This window comes from Anopheles maculipalpis, chromosome 2RL, assembly GCF_943734695.1.
Source record: "Anopheles maculipalpis chromosome 2RL, idAnoMacuDA_375_x, whole genome shotgun sequence".
Lineage (NCBI taxonomy): Eukaryota > Metazoa > Arthropoda > Insecta > Diptera > Culicidae > Anopheles > Anopheles maculipalpis.
The window spans coordinates 88,427,230-88,451,727 of record NC_064871.1 but is presented as its reverse complement, the minus strand read 5'-3'; the positions used below and the strand labels follow the sequence as shown (position 1 = coordinate 88,451,727).

Genomic DNA, 24,498 nt, shown 5'->3' with positions numbered 1-24,498 from the left:
TAGTGAAGCACAAGCCGGTAAATAATATTTAAGCCAGTTTTTGAGTCGATGTAAAGCGTGCGAGCAGCACGCAGCCTCCGTGTGCTCCACTTTGCTGCGGCCAGTGTCGATCGGTAGGTCGATCGGCCCACAACACTGAAGTAAAACTATGCAAATCCTCTCGAAAACCCCATACGTATGATTCACTTTGCCAAGGAGGAAAGAAATGGAAACAATAAGCTCCATGGTCCATTCATTTGGAGCTAGTTTTCTTTAGCCCGATTTTACATTAAAATTCGCAAAAATTGTACAAAAAGCAGCTGCTTATAGAGTAAATATTAAAATACAAAATAAGCAATCGAGATAGAGTTTTATAACGATCATTAGCATTAGCAGAAAGTATCGCTCGCGCTTGGAGTTGAAGTTTTTTTCCCACCAGCCAAATCGCACTTCATACCGAAAACAAACAATCGGTGCGATTTTTTTCCCATTTGTTTCCACCCAATTCAGTCCACCAGGGTCCAATAATTTGCGAGTTCCGAGTTCAATAAAAACTGATTGCATTGCTTCTGCGAGACATAAGCGGACGAAGATGGCCTTTCTACTGCCAACGCTCGAATGGTGCAAGTGCCGGTAGAATGGACATTTTCTCACCGAAGCAAACAGTTCAAGGAAATGGGGAAAAAATGACTGTTTTTTGGTCTTGGAGGAGCGAGGATTTGGATTGCATTTGTCCCTTCTCATTTTAGCTTTTCTATCGCTATTAGAGAATGGAACATCGAAGCCAAGTTCGGGTGGTTCTTCACCCGACGTCGAATGAGAGTATATTGAAGAGAGAGAGATTTTATTGCTCCAGCACACGAAATTTTAACGGCTATTTTCTGTGCCTTTCGAGGCAACCAATAAAGACTCACGGGGAAAAAAAGGGCCAAACTAGAGAGGCGAAGAAAAATGATTAGTTTATATGCCGCTTCACACCATAAGTTCGAATAGTGTGGTCGTTGGGTTGGTTTTGCTACCCGTCCGTTTATGGCTTTGGCCTTTCGGTGTGCCGGGTTTGTGTGTGTGTGAGTAAATATGATGAAGAAAACGGGAAAAAGCATGCCCTCGAGGAGATTATCGCCCAAACGCGATCCATAAACCACCCTGTGTGGAGGTGATGGCCTCTGGAGGGTTCTTGTGGGAGAGGACTGTGTCGGTCAAACCTCCATTAGGCATCATATTGCATTAAAAGCAACGGACGATCGAATGATCGAGCGGTGGGAAGTAATAGATCTCCAACAGACCACCTCAAAATGAGTCTTTGGTGGACATCTTCGAATGGGTTTACAAAGGGAAGGAAAACAATCCCTCCCGAGACGAAATGACAGCGAACGAAACCGTTTACGACCACTTTTTTATTGCATAATTACCAGTTGACCTTCGCCGATCGCAGAAAAAAAAAAAGACCAGTAAGTGGAAAAACTGATGAAAACACGCATCTCCAGCGACTGAGCGAGGAAAATAAATGCATCCGTAAAACACCATAGTTTCATAAAATATTGTCCATGGTGGATTTGCATCGAAAATGAAACTCACACCCGTAAACCTCAATAGCTTGTCCTTGGGCGCGGTTGTAGTTGTCGCTTTTCAAAGTGTATTTTGCATTTCAAAAGCTGCAACGAAGCGGCGGTTTGTTTGAATGGGTTTGGCGGTAAATTACGCCGATGATTGTTGTACCAGAGTGTTGAATTATTTATTATGCAAATAATAAGCCACTTTTTTGGATTTGCGATTTTAAAAAAGAGCTTTGCAAGAGGCATTTTGGTTGGGAAAAATTAATGGAATATAGCAACGGTTGTCCGTGTCACGAAAGGTAATGAGATCTTGAACTGTGCAATAGTTTTAAGGAGAAAAATTAGAGGAAATCATCAATGCTGTGATGAAAAATTGACACCACTGAGAGCATAGAAACCTTTTGTAGTCCTTAGTAAAAGTATAAAGTATCAGGTTGAACTCGCATTCTCGAACTCTGAACAAGACATCGAACAGGAACCATCCCAAAGAATAGTATGGAGATGTTCGGTCAGGCAACCTTAAGCAATACATCGCCAATCCATTGCAAAGAGCTCGCTGATACGACGCAGCTTCTTGCTGGAGCATGAGTCCAGCATCCTTACCACGGACCAGAAACACGTCCAAGACTCGTACCGCTTCGTACTCGTTCAGCACGTTTACATATCTCACCAATTATCGTAGTGTACGTGTACGGGGAAATTTGAAAGCAAAGCTAGCGTCTGTTCTGTATGTTAGGGAAAGCTGGTTATCCCTTGTATCAACTTGGATGCTCATGGTTCTCCTACGAGGCATTGGAAGCAAAACCCCACTACGACTGCAACAAATAGTTATTATAAAATCAGTCAAGTAAATCAGATAGTTAGCAGTAAATTCAAAATATTTAAATTTACAGGAGAGATAAACAAAATATCCCCGTGAAGAATTAATTTCAAATCTGCCAGCAGAAAAATGCTGATGAAACGAAAATTGACAGCACTTACACTGCATGTAGGGCCTGCTCTTAGTAAACGTTTAAAGGGTGGTATTGGTTTCTTGGTTCCGAGTGACAGTAGGATTAAAATTTATATAAAATTTTTAAAGAAGTTTTTCCTTAAGAAATCAGCCTCAAATCCTTATTTAGAAGCTAATTTATTTCAATAAAATAAAAAAGGCTAGATCAGAACCTAAGCCATTCCTTAATAACTGGTCACTTAAGCACTATAAAAACATCTAATTATGTGCTGACAACGCTAGTGAACAGGTTCTGCTCGTCAAACCCAACATTACACCTCGGAAAAGGTTAAAAAAAACGGAAGAGTTTGATCGAAGGATATCCTAAATCGATTTACATAATATCGCCATAAATCGCGTGTTGTAAAGCTATCCCATCAAGAGGCTTGTTCAATTCAATCACAGCACGAACGCTAAAGGGGCAAAAGAAAAGAAGAAAAACCTAATCACAAACTCCACCCTTATCACGTGAAAGTTGTTGTGTGGAGTCACTGTCAGGACAATTACCAACCGACGACGGCGACGCAACGAGCTTCCCCCATAGCTTGTTTTAATGAGCTGATCGATTACCCGACCGTGGTCCATCCGTCCGTCTGCGGTCTGGACTTCATCTCCGAGGGAAAACCACACCGAGTGGGAAAGACAGAAACGATCTTTTCAAAGAGTGCGCGCGCGCTCATCATTACCCGCCCGCTTGCACCATTATTGTCATCATCAGCAGCGCTCATCATCATCGTTTGTCTCGGTTTCTTGAGAAAAACCCGCCAGCGAAGTGTTTTTCGCTTGGAAATTCGATCGGAAGCACTTACGCGGGGTACGCCGCGTCTCAAAAGACTCATTTTCCAAAGGGCAAGCTTCTTGCAAAATGGAACCCCCCTTTGAACAGGGTATGTGTGTGTGTGTGTGAGTGCCATTTAATCTGGAGCGCGTAAGTAATTAGCTGCCCACTTTAGCCTAAGCACGGTAATCCTGATGAGGTGTAGAGTTTGAGGGCGCTTTTTGCAGTGCTTGGATTTCTTGGAATCATTAAAAGCTAAATAGTCGCGTAGGAAATCGAACCTCCTAAAGGTGGGCAAAATGTCGCTTAAAGTTGGGCCTGGAAGTTGGAGATGGTGTCAAGGTTTAAGGCGCTTTGAGAGCAATAAAATGGCACCTGTGTTTTTTCCCCTCTAGCTGCTGGACTTTTATCGATTGCCGCAAACAGGGATGGTGGAATCACGATTCTGTTTAGATTCAATTGCTTCGTGGGTGTACCTCTTAACCCTACCGGCCCTCATTCCTCCCGGTGTGGTGTTAAAATGTCGTGTCGTTTTGCAACAAATAAGCAGAAACAGGGCCACACCTTCTGTAAGTGGTTTGTGGTTCTTCGATTGTAAAATGGTGCTCATTCTCCATTTTCTAACTCGCCAGCAGAAGAGAGAAGACGACAACACAGTACCTCTTGGCGGTAAAATCGTCGATTACACGGACACATAAATGGTGGAATGAGTGAGGTCACATTTTCTCAAACCGTAAGAAGCATTTTGGTTATGAAAATTGAAAAATATCTCAAACTCCACCGATCGATCGATCCACACAACAATAATGCATTTTAATTGGTGTAAGAAAGTTGAAAAAATTGCTCTTAAAAGCGTTATTGAAGGTCCAAAAAAGACTTTCATCATTGACGTTCGGCGGGTCTCGAACTTTCAAACCAAACCACTTTCCACCTGGAAACCTGAACCTTCGCTGAATGGTAGCTCGCTGCCACCTGCAGCAAGTCTGATCCGGCCGGTGACGATCGATACTTCGTGTGCGCGATCGTTCGAATCCAGTTCAGTCGAAACAATGGCGGCACACCTTCCTACCGTCCTTCCAGCTCCTTTCTTATCACCAGGTTTTGCCCACTCACTCTCTCTCTCTCTCTCTCTCTCTCTCTTTCTGTGTATTCGGCACGACCAAACGTCGCCCGAGAGCTCCAACAATTGTGTCTCAATTAGTGCACCAAAATGCAGGAGGGAAGAAACGAGAGAAACGGAAACCCAGCCCCAAAACTTGGGAGGCTGGGGTGGTAAATGGTTTGGCCTCTAGGCGGTGGTGTCGGCTTCTGAACCGATTTTCGATTCACCTCGTTTTCTGCGGGCTAGATTTTCCCCGGATCAGCTCATCAAGTAGGATTGTTGGGGTGTGTTGGGGCTGTTTTTCCAGCTGCCAGCCAGACGCCACCGACCGCTTTGACTGTGAAGGTAATTGTTGGCTTCGATCGGAAACGAGCGGTAGCAAATGGGCTTATACACACTCTCTCACACGCACAGGTAAAGCAAAAGGAAAACATTTTCATGATTGTGAACAGTGGAATACGCGAGCTGCTGGATGTTGGGACTTTTTTGGCTTCATAAGGGGACGATTTAATAGCAGAGTAAGCTGCCGGCAGCTTCGAATAAATGCCGGGATAAAATTGTATGTTTTGAGTGCTTGTAGTAGTCAAAGCTACTCCACCTGGTGGGTCAACTTAAAATAATTTAGCTTCTAACAATATCATTGGAAACTTCAACAAGTTCTTTCTAAATTTTTTATCGATAAAAATCGCTATTATACTCCACATACACAGCCTTGAGAACTTTTATGAGAATTCATACTCCAATAGTAGTTTCTGGGATTATTTATAGACAAAGGAAAGCTATCAGTTATAAATAATGCTGATACGATTCCTTCATGGGACAGTGGAGGATCAAGTGGAGGTCTATGAAGGCCCTAGGCGGCATGGATGTTGGGGCCAATATCATATCCAAATCAAAAGTACTGATCGAGGCGTGAAGGGGTCTCTTTTCCTTTGGAGACAGCTAGCACGTACGAGGTCATTACCCTGGTATGAACCTCTATACGAGGCCCTTACTACAAAGCTACTACTGTAAAGCAGCTAACGCTGTCCCCTTTTACTAGATCTCTTGTACTAAGCAGCTTCGGGGCTTTAGGCGATCGACTACTCCGCTCGCCGTTAGATCCGCTACTGCATAAGGAATAAAAAATCCTTCAAAGGGCCTTCTTTTCATGTCTCCGAGGCGTATGTAAGTACTGAGACTTTGAAGGTTCTATACAGCATCCCGTTTCGTTCATCCCGACGCATGTTTCGTGGGGAAATTTTTGCTCAGGCTGTAGTATGACATCCTTGCCCGCAACTCAACATCTATGTTGTTGTTTTTGTTTACTTTTAACCCCAAATAGGTTCGATCTCTCATCTGTACATTACCCTCGGGTAAATCAATGTTTGTTTGCAGGACCACTGTTGATGCTACCATAATTTTGGATTTCATATTCTTAATCTCCAACACGAGATATAGAGGCGCTTGATTTGAGATCCTTTGCAAGAATCTGCTACATAGGCGAGCCTCAAACTGATGATGTCTGTGTTATGATGGCCTCCAAAGTTTCTACTCTGGATGGTGAGAATCTCCCTCCAGAAGAAAAGAAAGGTCTTGGTAGGACAAGATGGAACTACGCTTTGAGTTGCAAATGCTAGTACTCTTGCTAGGACACTTGTTTATTTAAATTGTATTTTTAAACAATCACTCAATCACATTGGACTTAGAAAAATTGTCCAATAATTAGCACTTAAGCTTCGTTGAAGCTTAAGCTACATAAGACGATTCCAAAGAAGGCATAGTTGTGAACAATAATCACGACTGAACTTCAGACGGTAACAACAGTATTATCTTAAATGGTTCCTGCTAATAAATTTTAGATTGAAGTACAAAATGTCTTGGAATTCCATCAATTTTTATTGATGAAAACTCTTATCGCAAACACTCTATAGTTTAGCTCTTTCCTATAAAACCAATTTTTTGGACATTCATCCCTCCAAAAGCTCAACAATGCAGTGGTGTAAATTTCGCCTGAAGAAAGTTCATTTATTGCGCCTTTTATTTTACCATTTCCTGCACTTCAGACAGAAACAATTACTCTTCGCCTGCTGTTTGTGGGCATGAAGTTTTGTCTACTTGAAATCCGTACCTCATCAGTATCCGAACCACACCGGCGCCGTGCCACCATCGACAGCAGCAGATGATGCAGTTCGATTGGTGGAAAACTGGTTATTCGTGGACAAGCTATTTCCAGCGGTATTTCCCCCAACAATCCAAAACATTCCATACGGAGCGAGTGCGCGCCGAAGAGTGCACCATCATCATCATCATCATCATCATCATTTGTGAGCATCATTGTAATCTTTTGCATTATCATCCGCAGACTGCGAACCCGAAAAAATCAAGCCTTCCAGCCAAGCCTAAAATTGAGCACAATTATCGTTGGTTTTGGTTTGAAGAGCTTTGTTCTGGGCGTTGTCTACCTTAAGAAGACCTGCACGAGGAAAAATGGGCCAATTTTCGGGGGGTCCATCCCGTTACCGATCCACCAGTTACACCACCCAGAACAGGATGCAAATCGAGAGCAAAAAAAAAGAAGGGAAGCAATTTTACCGGCCATTTATACCGATCCCTCATCTCTTTGGGAGGTCTGGGGTTTTGGAGGGAACACAGGGTAATTTTGTCTCAAAAATCGATGCCAATTTCCCTCCTTCCCAGACCCCCTTACCCCAAAAAAGGACAGAATATCCACCCTTTAAGGCACATAAGGCAAACGTAAACACGACGGAAAGGAGCGATTTAAATATGGCTTACGGGGAAGAACTTTTGGAAGGCCCTTTGAACGAAAAAAACACCCTAAACACGCATGCAATGCGAGTCGTCTCACCGAAGGCATAAGCCCAGTTTAAACTCTATTTTCCTTTTCAAACTAACAAAAAAAAAAAAAACAAAAAGAAGGAAACAGGATAAAACAACAGCGAAAATTCAGGCCAACAGTAGAACGGGGGCCTCGAGTTTTCGAGTGGGATGTATCATGTGAAGAAGAATGTGGTTCGTGTGCCGAAAATACATGAAAAAAGGAGGAGAAACATTCCAAAACTACAAACACACACACACCTTGTCCCCCCCCCCCCTCTATTTATCCATAAACAGTCCGGTAAGCAAGCACGCCAACATCTGACGCACGTTGCAAACGGATCCGCGCATTTGTTTGCTTCTTATTTTGGGTTTAAAGTTGCGTTAAAGGTTCGTCGCTTGGTAGACAGCGCGCAGCTCTTTCGTATCCAAGGCAACGCTATGCGCGCCTGGGTTGTGTGGTTGTATTTGGGGCTGTAACGCACACAAGCAAACCGTCTTAAGCGGAGCCAGATGCGATGGGAAAGAAATGATGATAAAACAGAGTTAAGAGAATGGAGCAGAAGAAAACAAAGGAGAAACAACAGGAACGTCACAATCTACGTTTGATTCTTTAATAAGAACGGAATGGAAAACCCTACCAGCAAGTATATTTTCCATTGGGCAAACAAATAAAAATGCATTCGAACGTAAAAAAAGAAGCATTCTTTAACTCACCCGAAGACTACTGCCTGGCGCTCTTTGTTCGTACGTTTGTATCGAGCGATCTAGAGCGATTGAAACCTGCGTAATCGGAATCGAATTGCTTGGAAACTTAAGAAGTTGGCTTCAGAAGGCTTCAACACACACACACGCGCACGAAGATGCACTTTTTAATTCCCTTTTTTCCGTCACCTCCACCCCTTCCCCTTCTTCTACGCACTGTACGCCGTTGCGCAATTACTATTCTGCGCAAGTAATTCCGCAATTCGATGCACGACGGCGGACCGTCGGTGATGTCGGTCTACCTGCGCGATTCTGCTTCCTGCTAGCGAGAGCAAACGCACACAAACACAGCTGAAAACGCACTTACATACACACATACACACAAACGCGCGTTATGCTGCGAACCGGTTCAACATAGAGAGCCGCCGGATGATGATGGTGAAGCTGGAAGAAAAGGCCGAACAGCGTAACTGAACCACCGCCGCCAGCTTCGGGGTTCGGGGAAGCGTTGAACAACACACCACAGCAAAAGCCACAACAAGCCGATCGACCTCTTTGCGTGACTTTTCTTGCTTCGATCTACGAACCACCATTCACTGCACTCTTCAGTTAAAATGCACTTTTAATGTAGGGGGAAAAAAGGATTCGGAGCGATGCTTTCTTTCACTTGTGGGTAACATTTTCACACAAACACATCTTTGGAAAGAAACAACAGGAACTCATAAAGGGAGGATTAAATTACATCACCACGTTGGGACACTTTACACTTGTTCTCACACAGGGGAGGATGAGAAGGATAAGCCTAATCTCCTCGTAGCCGATAAAAAGGGCTAACGGTAACGCACATTTACCTTAAACCCGCGTAACACTCACGATCGCTCTGATCGAGCTTGTTTGGTGCCTTCGTTAGCTGGTGAGGTGTATCTAATTTTGTTTTGATTTTGTGTTCCTTCCTCTCGTTCTTGGATCTTTGAATCCGGACCTGCTCACCCAGTTCGACCGAAAAAGGGCATTGGTGATCAATGTTTATTGTTGTCGCTTCTCACCTTCTTCTTGAAGATGAAGAAAACTGCCACCAAAAAGGCGTTATGTGTCCTGCCTTTATTGATGATGTTAATGTTGAGCGTTTATGAACTAACAGGGGGTCGAATATTTGTTCGTTCGTTCGACGGGTTAACCGCAAACACAGCGCTTAAGCAGTGCTGAACAATGACGCAGACAGCAGCGACAATGTCACCGAGGACGCCATGTTTACCGACGGTATGACATACGTTGCGCCTTGTAGCACCCCGCCGAGGCCACCATCTATACGACGTGCACGCCTTCTAAACACTGCTGCTGCATCCTGATGAACGATCAGGAAGAATGGAACACGAAACGCGATGGAAGGAAAATTAATACATCAATCTACGGTGTGTCGGAGCACAGGCCCTCGGCGGTTGCCAAGGGTTGCCAAGCAAACAAACAGAAAAAAAAGCACAACACATGCGCCACACCACTCCTGAACACGATGCAAAGCACGCAACACCGGAATCGGAACAGTTTTTTTTTGTTTTTTGGGCCGCAAACCGTGATCACGTTTTCTGTCAATTATCGAAGGGAAGGTTGATTGAACATTCAATCAATATACATTCAATAGCACAACAACGCACAAATTCAGTTTAAACCGCGCGGAGGGATTGGCGTATAAAAATGCGTCTTAAGCGGACGGAAGCTCTAAGTGAAACGCATCACGCACGCAGAAGGTTCGTCGCTAGCAGTGATGATCAGCTCTTTTGAATTAAATGCGAAGAGAGAGAGCATACGAACGCTTTTGAGAGAGTAATTTTGAACGGATCGGGGAAACTTGGAGAGTGAATGAGATGAAAGTGTAAAAAGCTCGCTCTAGCAAACACAATCTCTCGCTCTCTTTATATGATGATTTGTTTTATAAATGGAAAACCTGTTTTTTGGATCAAACATGCATACCACATGAAAAGACAGGAGAGAAAGTGCTCTTCTGAGCATACTTTACTTATGCTCTCAAAAGAGTGAGGGTGAGAGAGAGAATGAATGGGTGCTTTTGGAGGGAGTATCGAAGAGCTATTTTCTTATGTCGACCAGCAGGAGGCAGAAAGCTCGATCAACATTAACCCTTCGATCTTAACGCATGTGAAATTTGAACGATGTTCTATCAAACGATCAAAAAATTCTAGCGATCAGTCCAACTATTAGTCGTCTTTTCAGTCAAATAATCAGTGCCAGATTAACCTATGGGCGGTATTGACGGCTGGCAGGATCCAACAGTATACTGTACGCCCCGATCGGAATAAAACTGCTTTGGTTTTTTCTCAATGACTGGAGGAAAGGTAGAGGGATTGGGTTGAGGTGTTCTACAAAAAAGTGCGCTGCTCCAAGACGCATGCAACGGTATGCCGGACGACAGGATCGGACCAGGAATGGCCGAGTTATCGTCGATTTTCCACGGGAATGTTTTGTTTTTTCCTCAATAACTGGGTAAGGGGGTAGAGGGATCGGGTTAAGGTGTTCTACAAAAAGGTGGACGGCCCCAAGACACATCCAACAGTATGCCGGACGCCAGGATCGGACCAGGAATGGCCGAGTTATCGTCGATTTTCCACATGAATGTTTTGGGTTTTCCTCTATAACTGGGCGAGTGGGTGGAGGGATCGGGTTGAGGTGTTCTACAAAAAGGTGGGTGGTTCCAAGACGCATCCAACGGTATGCCCGTTGCCAGGATCGGACCAGGAATGGCCGAGTTATCGTCGATTTTCCACCGGAATGTTTTGGTTTTTCCTCTATAACTGGGCGAGTGGGTGGAGGGATTGGGTTGAGGTGTTCTGCAAAAAGGTGGACGGCCCCAAGACACATCCAACAGTATGCCGGACGCCAGGATCGGACCAGGAATGGCCGAGTTATCGTCGATTTTTCACGGGAATGTTTTGATTTTTCTGCAATAACTGGGCGAGTGGGTGGAGGGATCGGGTTGAGGTGTTGTACAAAAAGGTGGACGGCTCCAAGACGCATCCAACGGTATGCCGGACGCCAGGATCGGACCAGGAATGGCCGAGTTATCGTCGATTTTCCACGGGAATGCCGTCGGCGGAATTTCCCGGGAGTTTGTGGAAAATCCTCCTTTTTTCCCTTCGATAATAAAAATCAAGTTTTGGAGGTCTACTTGACAGATTTTTGAGGAAAGAAATAAAATGAGAGAAAATGACTTAAAATTGAAGAAAAAGTTAAAATTGTGCCGGTAAATATTTGTCTTGTCGGAAAGAAATTATTTTCCAATCAGTTTTTAAAACTTCCATTTGCTACCTCCTCGGATTCATGCTCTCCTGTTACTCCTGGTCGGATTTTGCCGCATCGAAATTGGCCGATTTTCGCCGAAAATCTGCCACCGGGAGCGACTTGTAGTAACAGGAGAGCATGTTTCCGAGGAGGTAGCTCGTGTCGGCCGAAAAATCGAAAATCCAATCTTAAAATCCAAAGACAGTTTTAAAATCCTGAGGCAAAAATTATAGTTGAATTCCAAACTTAAAATTTCCAACCCAAATTTAAACTGACTTTGGATTTTAAAACTGATTTTGGAAATTTTTGGCTGACCCGAGCTTCCTCCACGAAATCATGCTCTCCTGTTACTCCTGGTTGGATTTTTGTGGCAAAAATCTGGAAATTTTGGGCAAAAATCCGGAAATTTTTATGCGGCAAAATTCGACCAGGAGTAACAGGAGAGCATGAATCCAAGGAGGTAGCAAATGGAAATTTAAAAAACCGATAGGAAAATAATTTCTTTCCAAAAAGACAAATATTTTCCGGCACAATTTAAACTTTTTCCACAATTTTAAGTAATTTCCTCTCCTTTTGATTTCTTTCCTCTAAAATCTTTAAAAAGACTTCTGCAACGTGATTTTTTTTATCGAAGAGGAACAAAGGGAGATTTTCCACAAACTCACGGGAAATTCCGCCAGCAGTATTCCCATGGAAAATCGGCGATAACTCGGACACTCCTGGTCCGAACGGGGTGAATGACTTACCGTTGGATGCGTCTTTGAGCCGCCCACCTTTTTATAGAACACCTCAACTCGATCCCTCCACCCCCTCGCCCAGTTATTGAGGAAAAACCCAACATTCCCGTGGACAATCGGTCATACCTCGACCATTCCTGGTCCGATCCTAGCGTCCGGCATACCGTTGGATGTGTCTTTAGGCCGCGCTCCTTTTTGTAGAACACCTCAACCCGATCCCTTCACCCCCTCGTCCAGTTATTGAGGAAAACTCAAAACATTCCCGTGGAAAATCGGTGATATCTTGGTCAGTTTTGGTCAGATCAGGTAGGAAATTCGTACAAACCCGCAATAATCTCGATGCAGCAAAATTTAATCTCGAGTAACAGGAGGACATACCAAGCAAGGAGGTAGCAAACCGAAGATCAAAAAGACCACACAAAATAATTTTCTTTCGGTCATGAATATACTTTTCTACGTTTCAATTGGTTGTGTTTTTCAATTTCATTTTATTTAGTCTCATTTTTGTTCTCTCTTTAAATATGTTATACAAACTTCTCCACAGCGTGTTTTTCAATACTATAGTCGGGTTTCTTGCGATTACGTTTATAATTTTTTGATCCGTTTTCTCCATAGCACTACAAAAATCCGAAGCCTATTATAAACCGAGTGCCGAGTGAAAAGGGCCTTCATACCGTAACCCTGTTGGAGAAAACGGTTGTAGATCATTTTCCTACTATTCCTATTATTCACCATCGAATAAAAGATTTATTTTTTCATACATACCTTATGTTTACCAAATGGTCATCAGTTTGTATTCAATATTAAGCGACTTCATGTTATTCTTACCTAATTTATTTTTATATAATTTGTAAGCCAATAGTAACAAAAAATTATTCTTAATTATTCTTCTCAACACATTCACTCATCCACTTCTGTCTCAACGTCCTCTTCAATCTTTTCATTAACACCATCTTCTTCATCGTCATTTTCCATACTAACTCCTTCCATCACAACGTCGACCTCTTCCAGCTCATCCTTCACCTCAATGGTCGAATCACCCTTCTGGCAGTTACACCAACGCATCACGAATCTTCTCAGCGCTAGTACGATCAGACTGGTGGTCTGATCCACACCAACTTCCTGTAGCTTTCTACCCATCGTCGTGTCATCATCGATGGCAAACGTTCCACACCGTCGCACGTACCGCACACACCACATATGCTCCGCGAACAATGTTTCGAAGTACTCGAGCAGCTGTTCCATCACCTCCGCACTGACCAACGACATCAGATGTTGATAACCGTGCCAGGGGGAAGTGGTCTTTTCGAGCAAGTTTAAGAACCGTTTCAACGTAATGCTCGAACTTCGCGGTGACAGTAGCGGGAGAAACTTAAGCGTTAAGATCAGCATACCACGCTGGAAGAATACCGTCGACCGTGGTTGATGGTGTTGTGAGCGGGATCGGTACGAAATAGCCATCACCTGCATCGAATACCAGCAATCGCTAAGCAGCCCCAGAAATGCTTCAATCGTATCAAACTCAAAGCTTTCGATCACGTCAATACGCTCACTCAGCCAACCGACAAACCCAAGCGAATCTACCAGAAATTGACAAGATCGCGGGATTTTAGCAATAGCGTTCAGTAGGTTCAGGATGGCCATGTTCAGCTCACGGTTGGACAGTGGTGAACCGTGGAATGCCATCATCACCTGTATGATGGGCGAGGCACGTAGTACGGCAAAGTCACGATGCGACTTCACCCCGAGATAAAGCGTCCGAACCATAAACATCCGCTGAACGTTATTCTCCACATCGCTGCTGTTGAACAGTTGCAAAAAATTGGGCACCATGCGGAAGTTGTACACGTCCTGGTGGATGAGGTACTGTGTCATTGGGCCGTGCAGTTTGCTCAGCACGTTCGGAAGCAGCTTAACCGTTTCGGCGATGAAAAGCATCGACAGGAATGGAGCTCGCGGCACGTGTCCATTCTTTTGCACGTTTTCGTTGTAACTTGCTGCCGTTGCGTACATCTCAATGAAGCGTCGCTGTATAACGGCTAGCAGATGAAGCCATGTTTTCGAATCGGTTAACCGTTTCGTTAGCTCCAAGTGGCTACGTATGCGAAGGAGAACACTGCCACCGGCTAGACGCATCTGCTCATCGTTGCTCGAAAGGCACAGGAAGGGTAGTGTGAGGATGCCGGAACGAATCCCACGCCGCAGCATGTCCGGTTGTTCGCTCGCAAACATGTAGTTTATCATTGGCATCAGAAATGCGGGATCGTACGTTACGGAATTCTGCTCCGCGTTGATGGAATTCATCTCCAACAGGTCGATATGTGGATGATGTTTTCGACCGTGTCCTCGACGCGATTTCTCCACAAATCGTTCGACCGGCCCATCCGCTTGATAGTCCACCAGAAGTCCTCGTTTCTCGGAATCCGATTGCTGCATGAGCTCATCAAAGGTGGTTTCCGGGAGTTGCGAACAGGCATCAAGCTTTCGCCACACAGGGAAGTTTTCTATCGTGCTAATAACTTTATCTTCCATCAGTAAGGCAAACACTTCCGTTACGTTCGTACGGAATGATCCACGTGCAGTTGTTTCGTTAGCTGTTTCGTCGTTTTGTGCAGCTGCCGTAGATTCCAGGGAGAAATGTTTGATGGCTGTTTCACCCCACAGGAAGGGTCGAAATTCATGCATCTGTACTCCGGATCGTTCGTAGTGTTGAAGCAGCGCCAGAATGTACCGGTTAGCGTCGGTCAGTGTTGCACCGTATGCACCCAAGAGTAGTGGAACATGCTTATCGCTCACAACTGATGGATTTTTGCGTGCAAGCGAGTACATCAGCTGCACCAGAGCTGTCTTCGGTTTGTACTGATACTGCAAGAGCAAGACGCGGAGAAAATTGGAGTGAGATAAAACCCAATCATAGCACCGACCGATATCAGCCTGTTCCTTTTGCCCGTCCTCATAGAACAGATCCACCAAAACCGCCATCAGCTTCAGCAGCACGTGCAATCGCTCATCGAACCGTCGATCGTTATCGCCACGCCGTACCGTCTCCATACCAAACTTAAGACAACTCTTACAAAACGCTGTCCACTGGGAAGTCTTCGTAACGGACGCGAAAGTTATCCTCTCGCCCTTGGTACGGTTCCGTGCGGCTGCCTGCGATGCCCACCGATAAGTCGCCAGCACCAACTCATTCATCCGTTGCAACTGTACCTCCTGCTGTAGTAGATAGTTCGCCGAAGAAATCGATTTGAAAAGTGCTTCAAAACACTGCAACAGTACACCGAATCCGTTACAGAAGATGGGCTGCAATGCCGGTGCGTTTGCACCATCTCCGAGCGTCTTCAACGCTGCTCCATAAATTTCCATCAACACACGCAGCTGGAACGATTCAACGGCTTCAATTCGGAGCTTTTTGCGTGAAAAATCAACACACTCGTTGCGTGGCATGCAGAACCGTACGAGCTGTTCGCTTGCGAGTGCATTTTCACGATAAATAACAGCAGCTTTGTTCGGTTTTTCCAACATCTTTAGGATGGGACCCTTAAACTCGACGTAAATCTGCCCCAGTAGAGTTTTGATATGCTTTTCCTCGGCGGTTGTCTCGCTAATGATACCTTTTCGGAAGGCAACGTTAAGCAGTGGATAAACCAACTCTTTCTTTGACGCATTCGGCCCGACAAGCTGCAGGAAGGGTGCGTGAAGATGAGAACTGCGTGAGAGCAAGAACGCTGCCAGCTTGATGGTCGTTTTACCGATTCGACGATCGTTTTCGAAGAACACACGCATCAGATCCGGCTCGATGTGGGCAATGCAGTGCGGGAACATGTTGAAGTAATCCAGGAGAGCTTTTTCCAACTCTTCCAACTCAATCGTTTCGCTGCCGCCTTCTTCATTACGGCCACATTCGATGTAGATACGTATCAGTCCTCGAACGGCTTCCTCCGGAAGGAAATATTCCTCCCGGCATCGGTTTCGCGCTATCAACTGCTGCAATGCGAAACACATCTGCTGGTAGTGATACGTTCTTTCATTTCCCGCCACAAACACACTGGCCGGAAGGTTCGCGTAATGCCGCAAAAGTGTTGCACAGTGACGTTCGTTCAGTTTAAAAACGGTCAGCAATTTCTCCGTTAGCTCCCCATCTAGGTGAGACTCTTCGTCCACGGTTGAAGCTGCCATCAGCTCGGTAAGAATCTTGTTCGAGTAAAGCTCAGTGTAGTCCTCAAAATGTGGCAGTTGATGCATCATCTCCATTAGCTCGTACACCAACTCGGACACCTGCTGGCGTAAAGTATCTTGCGTTCGCTTCACGATGGAGAAATTCTGAAAGATGACCGGACGGCGCAGGAACAATCCCTCCATCAGTTCGCCAACATCACGCTCCGAAAGTATGCCCGGTTCTAGTAAACGCTTCAGGAATAGTTTGCCGTAATATCTCAATACTTCCACCTGCTCCGGGACGAGCGTTCGCGATGCAACCCAACGGCTAAAATAAAACATCGTCAGGTGGAAGAAATCCAGCATGGAAACGCGCACAGCTTTCTTCCGGCCGACGAAACGATCGTAAAGCTCAGTATTCGATCGCTTTTCCACCAGAGCGATGCTAAGCGAACAAAACAAGGGATTGCCAGTTTTTTGCAATGCCAAACCTTCGTTTCCCGTTAGCCAGCTGGCTGCGTACTGGCGTACGGAGGACAGTAGATTATCGATACCGGGTATCGCTTTTACTGCGCGATGAATGATCTCCGGATGGGATGCGGAGTGAAGATAGCGCAATACTACTCCCTCGAAATACGGGCGAAACTTTGCCGGCCGTTTGGTGGTGCCAGAGAAAATATACAGGAACAAGTTGTCTGCTGCGGGTCGCTCAATCTGTGCGTCTAGAAGTGCTTCCGATGCGGCAACGGTAGTAGTGACGGATGTGTCCGTTTCTCGCTCTACTCTCGCGAAAAGTGCCCGCAATTCGTTCTTGCCTGTTGATGCACCGACATCGAACGCTTCTTCAGCGGAGGTGAACTTTTTATCGTACTTGCCTTTCTTTTTTTGTCCAACCTGTTCTGCAGCTTGCCGTATCTGAACGGTAAGATAGTTGACCAGTTCGGGAATGTCCTCCGTCGTTTCGATGTCGTGCATTGCTTGAAACCAAAATTCAATCTCCGTACCACGATTGCCGAACAGGGCCGTATTGCGGAACAGTGACAGCAGCTGTTCCGTTGCATCCAGCCGTACCTCCGGTGTTCCATTTAGGTACGCTTTGGTCAGCAACGACAGCACCGCCGGAAATAACTCGGACGTGAACGAAACGCTTTGTGGTTCGAGCTGGATGATGACTTTTATCGCTTTAAACTCATAGTTTAAAAAATATCGCTCAACCACCGTTGAATGGTAGGCCGGTTTGATCAGAATGTCCCCGAAGGTGGTCATAAACGAGGATGCATCGATGTACGCCCGGAACGAGCGTATGCAGACGAGCAAAATGTCCATCGCATATTCGAGCGTTACTTCGCGCTTTTGGACCTCCCGATTGTCCCGATGGGACTTCATCGCTACCATTATACGATCAACGCTGGGAAACATTGTTACGATCTTGTTGATTGCATCCAGCTTTACCTTTTTCAGGCCGAACTGATCTAGCAGGCTGGAGCGTTCGATTACCTGGATATATTCCTCGCAGCGGGCTACCATTACGGCAAGAAATTCGAAACAGTACGGGATGTTGTTGGGCTGTGTGTCCAGCACTGTACCAATGTGTTCGAGTATCGTGCGTGGTAGTGTGCTTTGTACGACGAAATTCGACAGCGCTTTGGCGGAGACGGTTTTTTCTAGCTTCGGGATTAATTCGTCGGGTTTGTGCAGAAGAAGTATTTGCTTAAGCATTTCACGGACGTGCTCGGATTTTGACTTTAACATACCGCCGTACATGTCGAGCGTGGCCGGTATTACTTCGGGACACATTTCCAGCATTCCCATCACCAGCCGCCGTTGGTGTTCGTGTAGATAGGTGTGCTTTAGATCCTGCAACAGCTGCCGATAACGTGGACTGGCTCGTTCTAGATCGATCGATTTCGGCACTAAAAAGCAACGTCGTGAAGTGAGCAGTGGTAGCACGAATTCTTCAGCAGCAGTCAGAACATTCAGTTTGTCCTGCTCCTTAATTTCCATCTTTTCCGGACCGACCCACTCGTACAGATGGACGAGTGCTTTCAGAATATCGGGCGTAAAGGCGGTACGGTAGATGTACTTATCGATTTCAGGATTATCGAGCACGTACTTGCGCAGTGTCTTCATCACGAGTATTACGTTTGCCGTACTATCGTACACCAGGTTTAGCACCAGCGGATAAACCAAAGCATGGCGTGCGAGCCAGAAACGCACCAGCTGTGTTGGTGTATCGATCAGAAACGCTAGATTAAACTCGATAAACGCTGTGCGTAGCGAATTTCCGATATAACCTTCCGGCCGGGAAAGCGATTCACGATACTCGCTTATACTCATCTTCGCACTGGAACTGTCTACCAACCGCAACACATCACGCCAGTACGTTTGACCGTCCACCAGCAGAACGGCCTTGAGCAGACGCAATGCACACGCTTTGCTGGACACTGCATGCGTTCCCTGATCCTGTAGCAGACTGCAAACAACCGTCTGATAGTTGGTCATGATGGACCTAACGCATTTGGTGGCATATTTTACGTGCGTTTCATCACAATCCAAACTTCTCAGCAGCACAATCTGTACCAAATGCAGCACGTCGGCAATATCGTTCAGCTTTTCCTTCTCACAGGAGGAAAGAATATCCAGCAGCGGTTTAAACGTACCACCGCAGTGTATGTAATGAATAACAATGTCCGGATTTGTGTACGTTTCCTGCAGAAAGTGTCGAACGGCTGTGGATGTGTGTGGTAAAAAGAAAAGCGAGAGAGGTAAGATGTAAATGGACCGCATGGCACGGGAAAGAAACCCCACACTTACCACTCATCGCCATCACCCCGGACTGTAACTCCTGGCGGAAGTTTTCTGCGATTTTGTTAATCTTTCTCTCCTCCGCGGACGGTTCCACATATCCAATCGGTTTGCGTTTACGGAAAGCTTGCGATACGAGCCGGCCTTTCGGTTGCTGCTTCCGAAACGGTAGGGCCAGCGATTGCACTCCATTCGTTGCATTGCCTGGCTTTGATTTTTTCTGTTCTACCGGACACTCAGCTCCGTTCGGTTTAAGCTTACGTTTAACTACTTTTGTAGTCATTTTCGGTAAATAAAAAAACTTTTTCTAGATTATTTAGAAACCAATTCGCTGCACAGTATGCGGCAGTAAACCACACCAAACCGCAAACACGCGGTGATAGATCAAAATAAACAAACGTCATTTGGCTGCTGTCAAGCTATGCTCAAGGTGTAGAGAGGACGAGATGAGACTGCGGCGAGCGAAACAACAACAAACCGATTCAAATGTTTCGGTTTGAAGTTAGATATCGTTGCCATTGAGTCAATTTCAGATTTAAAAAAGAAATTGAGCGTTTTAAACAAATATGCAAATCTGGGAAAGGTAGATAAGAGATATTAGGTTAATTTAGATCCACCACGTTCAGTTTTGAAGTTATTTAGGCATACCAAATAGTCTCGGGAATGTTCATCGCTTCGCTTGCTTTACAGGAAATACAACACATGTGTGTCCCTCACGATAAAATGTTTCGAAAACGTAGACGTTGATCCTGCAGATGCAATATATATCGGTCGAATACTCCCGCATACATCGTCTGTAAAGCAAACATTTCGCCGCATCCAGACACGCGGTGGAAAAACATCCAACATGTGTTTTCACACCGATGCACTTTTTCCATCCAACAACCGATTGCGCGTTATTTTCGGTTTGCTGAGTTGTGTCGACCGTTTTGCCATCTGCCTGCGTCCCTGCCCCATCTGGCTTGGTGTTCTTGACGAAAAGCGAGCGTGGGAAAACGTTGCGAGAGAATTTTCCGCGAGAGTGCGCAGTAGGTGGAAAAATCCTGAGATTTTCCAACGGGTTTGATATGTGTGGGTCCGAGAGGAATTGGACCAACTTCTCGCAGATTGATTCATACGGTCGATGGCGTACGCTTGGGTAGGATCGCATCGTGATCGTGGCGATTACTGCATCCGGTAGTAGGAACAACGAATTGTCGATAGTGTTAAGCCTCGTGATCTTGATTTGATCACTTCGTTTCCAGCACCGGAAGGTTCTATCCCACTAGCCTAGATAAAGGAGATCACATACAGGTAAGCGATGATAACCTTTGTGTCCTTTAGCCATGGTCAAAATGGGTGTCCATCGATCGCTCTGCGCTAGGGTCGCGATCAGAAAAAATAAATCAATTCCTCATCATCAACATCGTAGTGTGGTTTTTCGATTTAAACTCCAATTGCGTATCGTTATCTTCCGCAGATATACTTCGGGCACATGAGATGCTAGTGTCCGTGACACGTACGTGATTGAGGTAGAATTTTCCGCACCAACGTTACCACCAACCAGTGCGAGCGGACGTGCCGGGTGGTGCGTGTCGACGTGTATACGCGAGCAATGTGGGCGTGAGGTGCGCCATATTGGAAAAACTCTACATCTCCACAGCCAAAGATCGGACGAATCATCCTCACCAACACTATCGAGCGTACTGACGGTGTTTTTGTTTGCGTTTTCCGATACACAAGACGAAGAAGAAGGGAAACGATCTCGGGCCACAGGCACGGAGTGAGGGATAAGCAGCATTTGCAGGTGCCACATGTGCAGTCATGGAAGGATAAGAGCGTGAAGGAACGCAAATACTTCCCGGAAATTGCAATTTCTTTGGAACAATTTCTACACCCGTGGGTCCCGAGGAACGGCTCGCTAAACCGTAGTCGAGACAGACGGCACACAACAGAGCATATTATTGCCACCAGCACCACCACCGTACACTGCCGGTGTGTGTTGGGCTAAAAATAGTGAAAACGAAGTATTTTTACCGCCTAACACCATATCGAACGGGTGTTGTGGCAACACATATCTCGTCAGGGCAGTTGGGACGGGAACGCAAACGATCATCATCAGCGAAGGTGTTGGATGCGGCGAAATTGGAGAGTCGGGAGTCCTAGCGTGTGTTGGTGTTTTCACCTGTATTCTTCCTGGTACAGTGGCGTGTGTTTATGAGCTGTGCATTCGTGAATTTCCGTGATCCGTGATCGCGCGTACTCTGCGATCGCTTGAGGGAGTGATTTATACTGCTGCCAGCGTTGGTGTTTTGGGGGCGAACAAACAAAGTGTAAACAAGTGAGTCAGCCGCTCGATCTGAAACGATTTCCATGTGTACGCTTGCCACGTCTGTGACGACTCTGGGACTGGGAACGGGAAGGATGGGGCTGGATGCGATTCAACCGAGGCAGGGCAGTACGGAGAGTGCGGGAAGTGGTGATTCGGACAGTGGCGGTGTGTATGGATCTCCGATCGCTTCAGCAGCAGCAGCCGCCCTGCAGTGGTACTATCTGGCGAACCCACATTCGAGCGAATCTATGCAGGTAAGGAGCCAGGTACTATAGGCCAGAAATTGGAGATCAAAATGAGGAGAATCAAAGTTTGGATAGATTGACCCTGTCAAGGAGTGAAGGAGTTGTAATGCTACAGACTAGTCCAGAGACCAGAGAATAGAGTCTTAGTTTTAGAATGAGCTCAAAATGAGTCACAGCGATCTCTACAGATTAGAGATCGCTCCGTTAATGAATAGTTACCGAAAATTTTTCTGTTTTTTGTCCTATTTTAGAGCTCGAAACTGTTCTCTCCCGCTTATTGGGCCGGAATTGATACATTCGCCCCATCCACGCTGCCCAAGGAGGCTCTTAAAATTGACCAAGATACAAAAGACGATTGCGAGTCACCACTGCTTGCCGAAGAACTCGCAGAACTGTGCGATCAGTTCGATGATCTTGGTCTGTTCGAGTTATCTTCAAGAGCACGTCCCAATCAGCTGGAGCTGGACCATTTCGCCGGATACGGTAGGGCTTCTCTTAGTGCCTCACTAAAAGGACTTGCTGGATATGGAAGAAGCTTGTCGCCAACATCTTCGCTTCATCAGCATCGTCATCACCATCATCATGTAAAGCACCAGCAGCAGCAACACTCCCACCATCACCACGAGTTGCCATTGACGAGGCCTCATCATCAGCAGCAACAGCAGCACGCCTTTCATCATCATCAACCACTGCCCTTAACGAACCACCATTATCAACCGACGTACGGAGGACATCACCCGTTGCCGTTGCACAATGGCGCTTCTGCCGAACAGCATCAGTACCATCTGCAGAACACGGCCCAAAAGTATAGCAAAGTACCGCCATCGAACTATCTCTGCCATTTGTGCTTTAAGAAAGGACACTACATACGCGACTGTCCTCAGGTGAAGCTTTGAAGAAGATTTGTTGAAAAGGCTTAGTAAAAGAGATTCATCTTTGCTTATAGGCACGTCCAAAAGCGGAAGGGAAAACACCGTACCAAGGGAAGAAGCGTTGCTTCGGCGAGTACAAGTGTCCCAAGTGCAAGCGAAAGTGGATGTCGGGCAATTCGTGGGCAAACCACGGTCAGGAGTGCATCAAGTGTCACATCAATGTCTACCCACACAAACAGGTATGCATTGGGCGTTAGGATATCTAATGTCGATTATTCACTGGATTCCTATTTTTATTTGACAGCGCCCACTGGAGAAACCCGACGGACTGGATGTGTCCGATCAATCGAAAGTTCATCCACAGATGCTTTGCGAAAAGTGCAAGACGTTGGGCTACTACTGCCGAAGGATTCAGTAGCTTCGTTCGGAACCGGAATCACAGCAAGCAAGCCACAGAAGGACCTAGCTCTAGCTCTATCCAGAAAGAGATATTTTTTTGATACTATTTTTACCTAACATAGTTGCAAATAGTTTTCTTTACAAGCAGAATGCTTGCAGATTACTGCTCCTTAATCTCTAATACCTTCTCATCCACGAAAATATTCATAACACGAGCAACGTAAAACGAATTCCAAAATTTGTATATTTGTAGGAGCTTGGTGAGAAGTTGGTTTGGCAAACACAGTGCCAATTGAAACAAGAAACGGTGGCCTCACCTGAAGGGTTCAAATTTCATTCGAAATTCTAGAAAGCAAACGAAACACTCTTGCACTAGCGTTATGTGCCTGTAGGAATGCATTAATTTGTATTATTTTTTTGAGAACTTTTTGCTGAACTTTTTCTTTCTAACGTCTCAAACATAAACAGAACGGAAAAACAAATGAAATGTGTACAATTCGAACATAGAGAAAAGAATAATGCATCGCGTTCATACATTAGCGTTTGCAAAAACACACGAACGAGCAAAAGCATTCGTTTCGAAATAAATAAATCGATATCATACGAAGCAGAAAGACGTTTGAAAGTGTACAAGTGGAAACAGTCAAGTAGATCTTCCGAAATGTTCCAGTTCTGTACGATAAAAGGTAGATCGACATGCTTTGAATTTGAAATGAAGATATTCTCAACTAACTGATCCTATGTATCCGTTGCAATTGTTGAAGCTTTGAGGGCTATTTTAAGGAAAGAAACCTCATTTATGGCCTCTGAGATATATTTTCAAGACGCATTCAGCAGTACGCCACGTGCCCAGATCGGACCATAAATGAGCGAGTTATCGTCGATTTTCCACGAAAATGCTTTGGTATTTCCTCAATAACTGAGCGAGATGATGGAGGGATCGGGTTGAGGTGTTCTACAAAAGGTACGCGGCCCCAAGAAGCATCCAACGGTATGCCGGACGACAGGATCGGACCAGGAATGACCGAGTTATCGTCGATTTTCCACGGGAATGTTTTGGTTTTTCCTCAATAACTGGGCGAAGGGGTGGAGGGATCGGGTTGAGGTGTTGTACAAAAAGGTGGACGGCCTCAAGACGCATCCAACGGTATGCGGGACGCCAGGATCGGACCAGGAATGGCCGAGTTATCGTCGATTTTCCACGGGAATGTTTTGGTTTTTCCGCGATAACTAGGTGAAGGGGTGAAGGGATTGGGTTGAGGTGTTCTGCAAAAAGGTGGACGGCCCCAAGACGCATCTAACGGTATGCCGGACGCCAGAATCGGACCAGGAATGGCCGAGTTATCGTCGATTTTCCACGAGAATGTTTTGGTTTTTCCGCGATAACTAGGTGAAGGGGTGAAGGGATTGGGTTGAGGTGTTCTGCAAAAAGGTGGACGGCTCCAAGACGCATCCAACGGTATGCGGGACGCCAGGATCGGACCAGGAATGGCCGAGTTATCGTCGATTTTCCACGGGAATGTTTTGGTTTTTCCGCGATAACTAGGTGAAGGGGTGAAGGGATTGGGTTGAGGTGTTCTGCAAAAAGGTGGACGGCTCCAAGACGCATCCAACGGTATGCGGGACGCCAGGATCGGACCAGGAATGGCCGAGTTATCGTCGATTTTCCACGGGAATGTTTTGTTTTTTCCTCAATAATTGGGCGAGGGGGTGAAGGGATCGGGTTGAGGTGTTCTACAAAAAGGTGGACGG

The 24,498-nt window shown here is 45.7% G+C and overlaps 2 protein-coding genes across 2 annotated transcripts; one reads left to right on the top strand and one right to left on the bottom strand.

The window, feature by feature from the left end:
* Positions 1 to 12,856: 12,856 nt before the first annotated feature.
* LOC126567735 (uncharacterized) lies at positions 12,857 to 19,202 on the bottom strand. Its single transcript, XM_050224003.1, has 2 exons — positions 18,929 to 19,202; positions 12,857 to 18,843 (listed from the first exon to the last, which is right to left on the bottom strand). Exons 1-2 carry the CDS (start codon positions 19,200 to 19,202, stop codon positions 12,857 to 12,859), a joined length of 6,261 nt encoding a protein of 2,086 aa, XP_050079960.1.
* A 2,066-nt stretch (positions 19,203 to 21,268) lies between these two features.
* On the top strand, positions 21,269 to 22,765 carry LOC126568295 (G-box-binding factor-like). Its single transcript, XM_050224749.1, has 4 exons — positions 21,269 to 21,484; positions 21,727 to 22,359; positions 22,422 to 22,586; positions 22,652 to 22,765. The coding sequence occupies exons 1-4, from the start codon at positions 21,272 to 21,274 to the stop codon at positions 22,763 to 22,765; spliced, it is 1,125 nt and encodes a 374-aa protein (XP_050080706.1). The 5' UTR covers positions 21,269 to 21,271.
* The last annotated feature ends 1,733 nt before the right edge of the window (positions 22,766 to 24,498 follow it).

Bases quoted from the DNA above. Each gene is read 5' to 3' on its own strand.
- LOC126567735 (XM_050224003.1), bottom strand. From the start codon at position 19,202: ATGACTACAAAAGTAGTTAAACGTAAGCTTAAACCGAACGGAGCTGAG. The intron at 18,844-18,928 runs GTAAGTGTGGGG...ACACATCCACAG, and splicing joins CGGGGTGATGGCGATGAGTG to CCGTTCGACACTTTCTGCAG.
- LOC126568295 (XM_050224749.1), top strand. From the start codon at position 21,272: ATGTGTACGCTTGCCACGTCTGTGACGACTCTGGGACTGGGAACGGGA. The intron at 21,485-21,726 runs GTAAGGAGCCAG...GTCCTATTTTAG, and splicing joins ATTCGAGCGAATCTATGCAG to AGCTCGAAACTGTTCTCTCC. The intron at 22,587-22,651 runs GTATGCATTGGG...TTTATTTGACAG, and splicing joins ATGTCTACCCACACAAACAG to CGCCCACTGGAGAAACCCGA.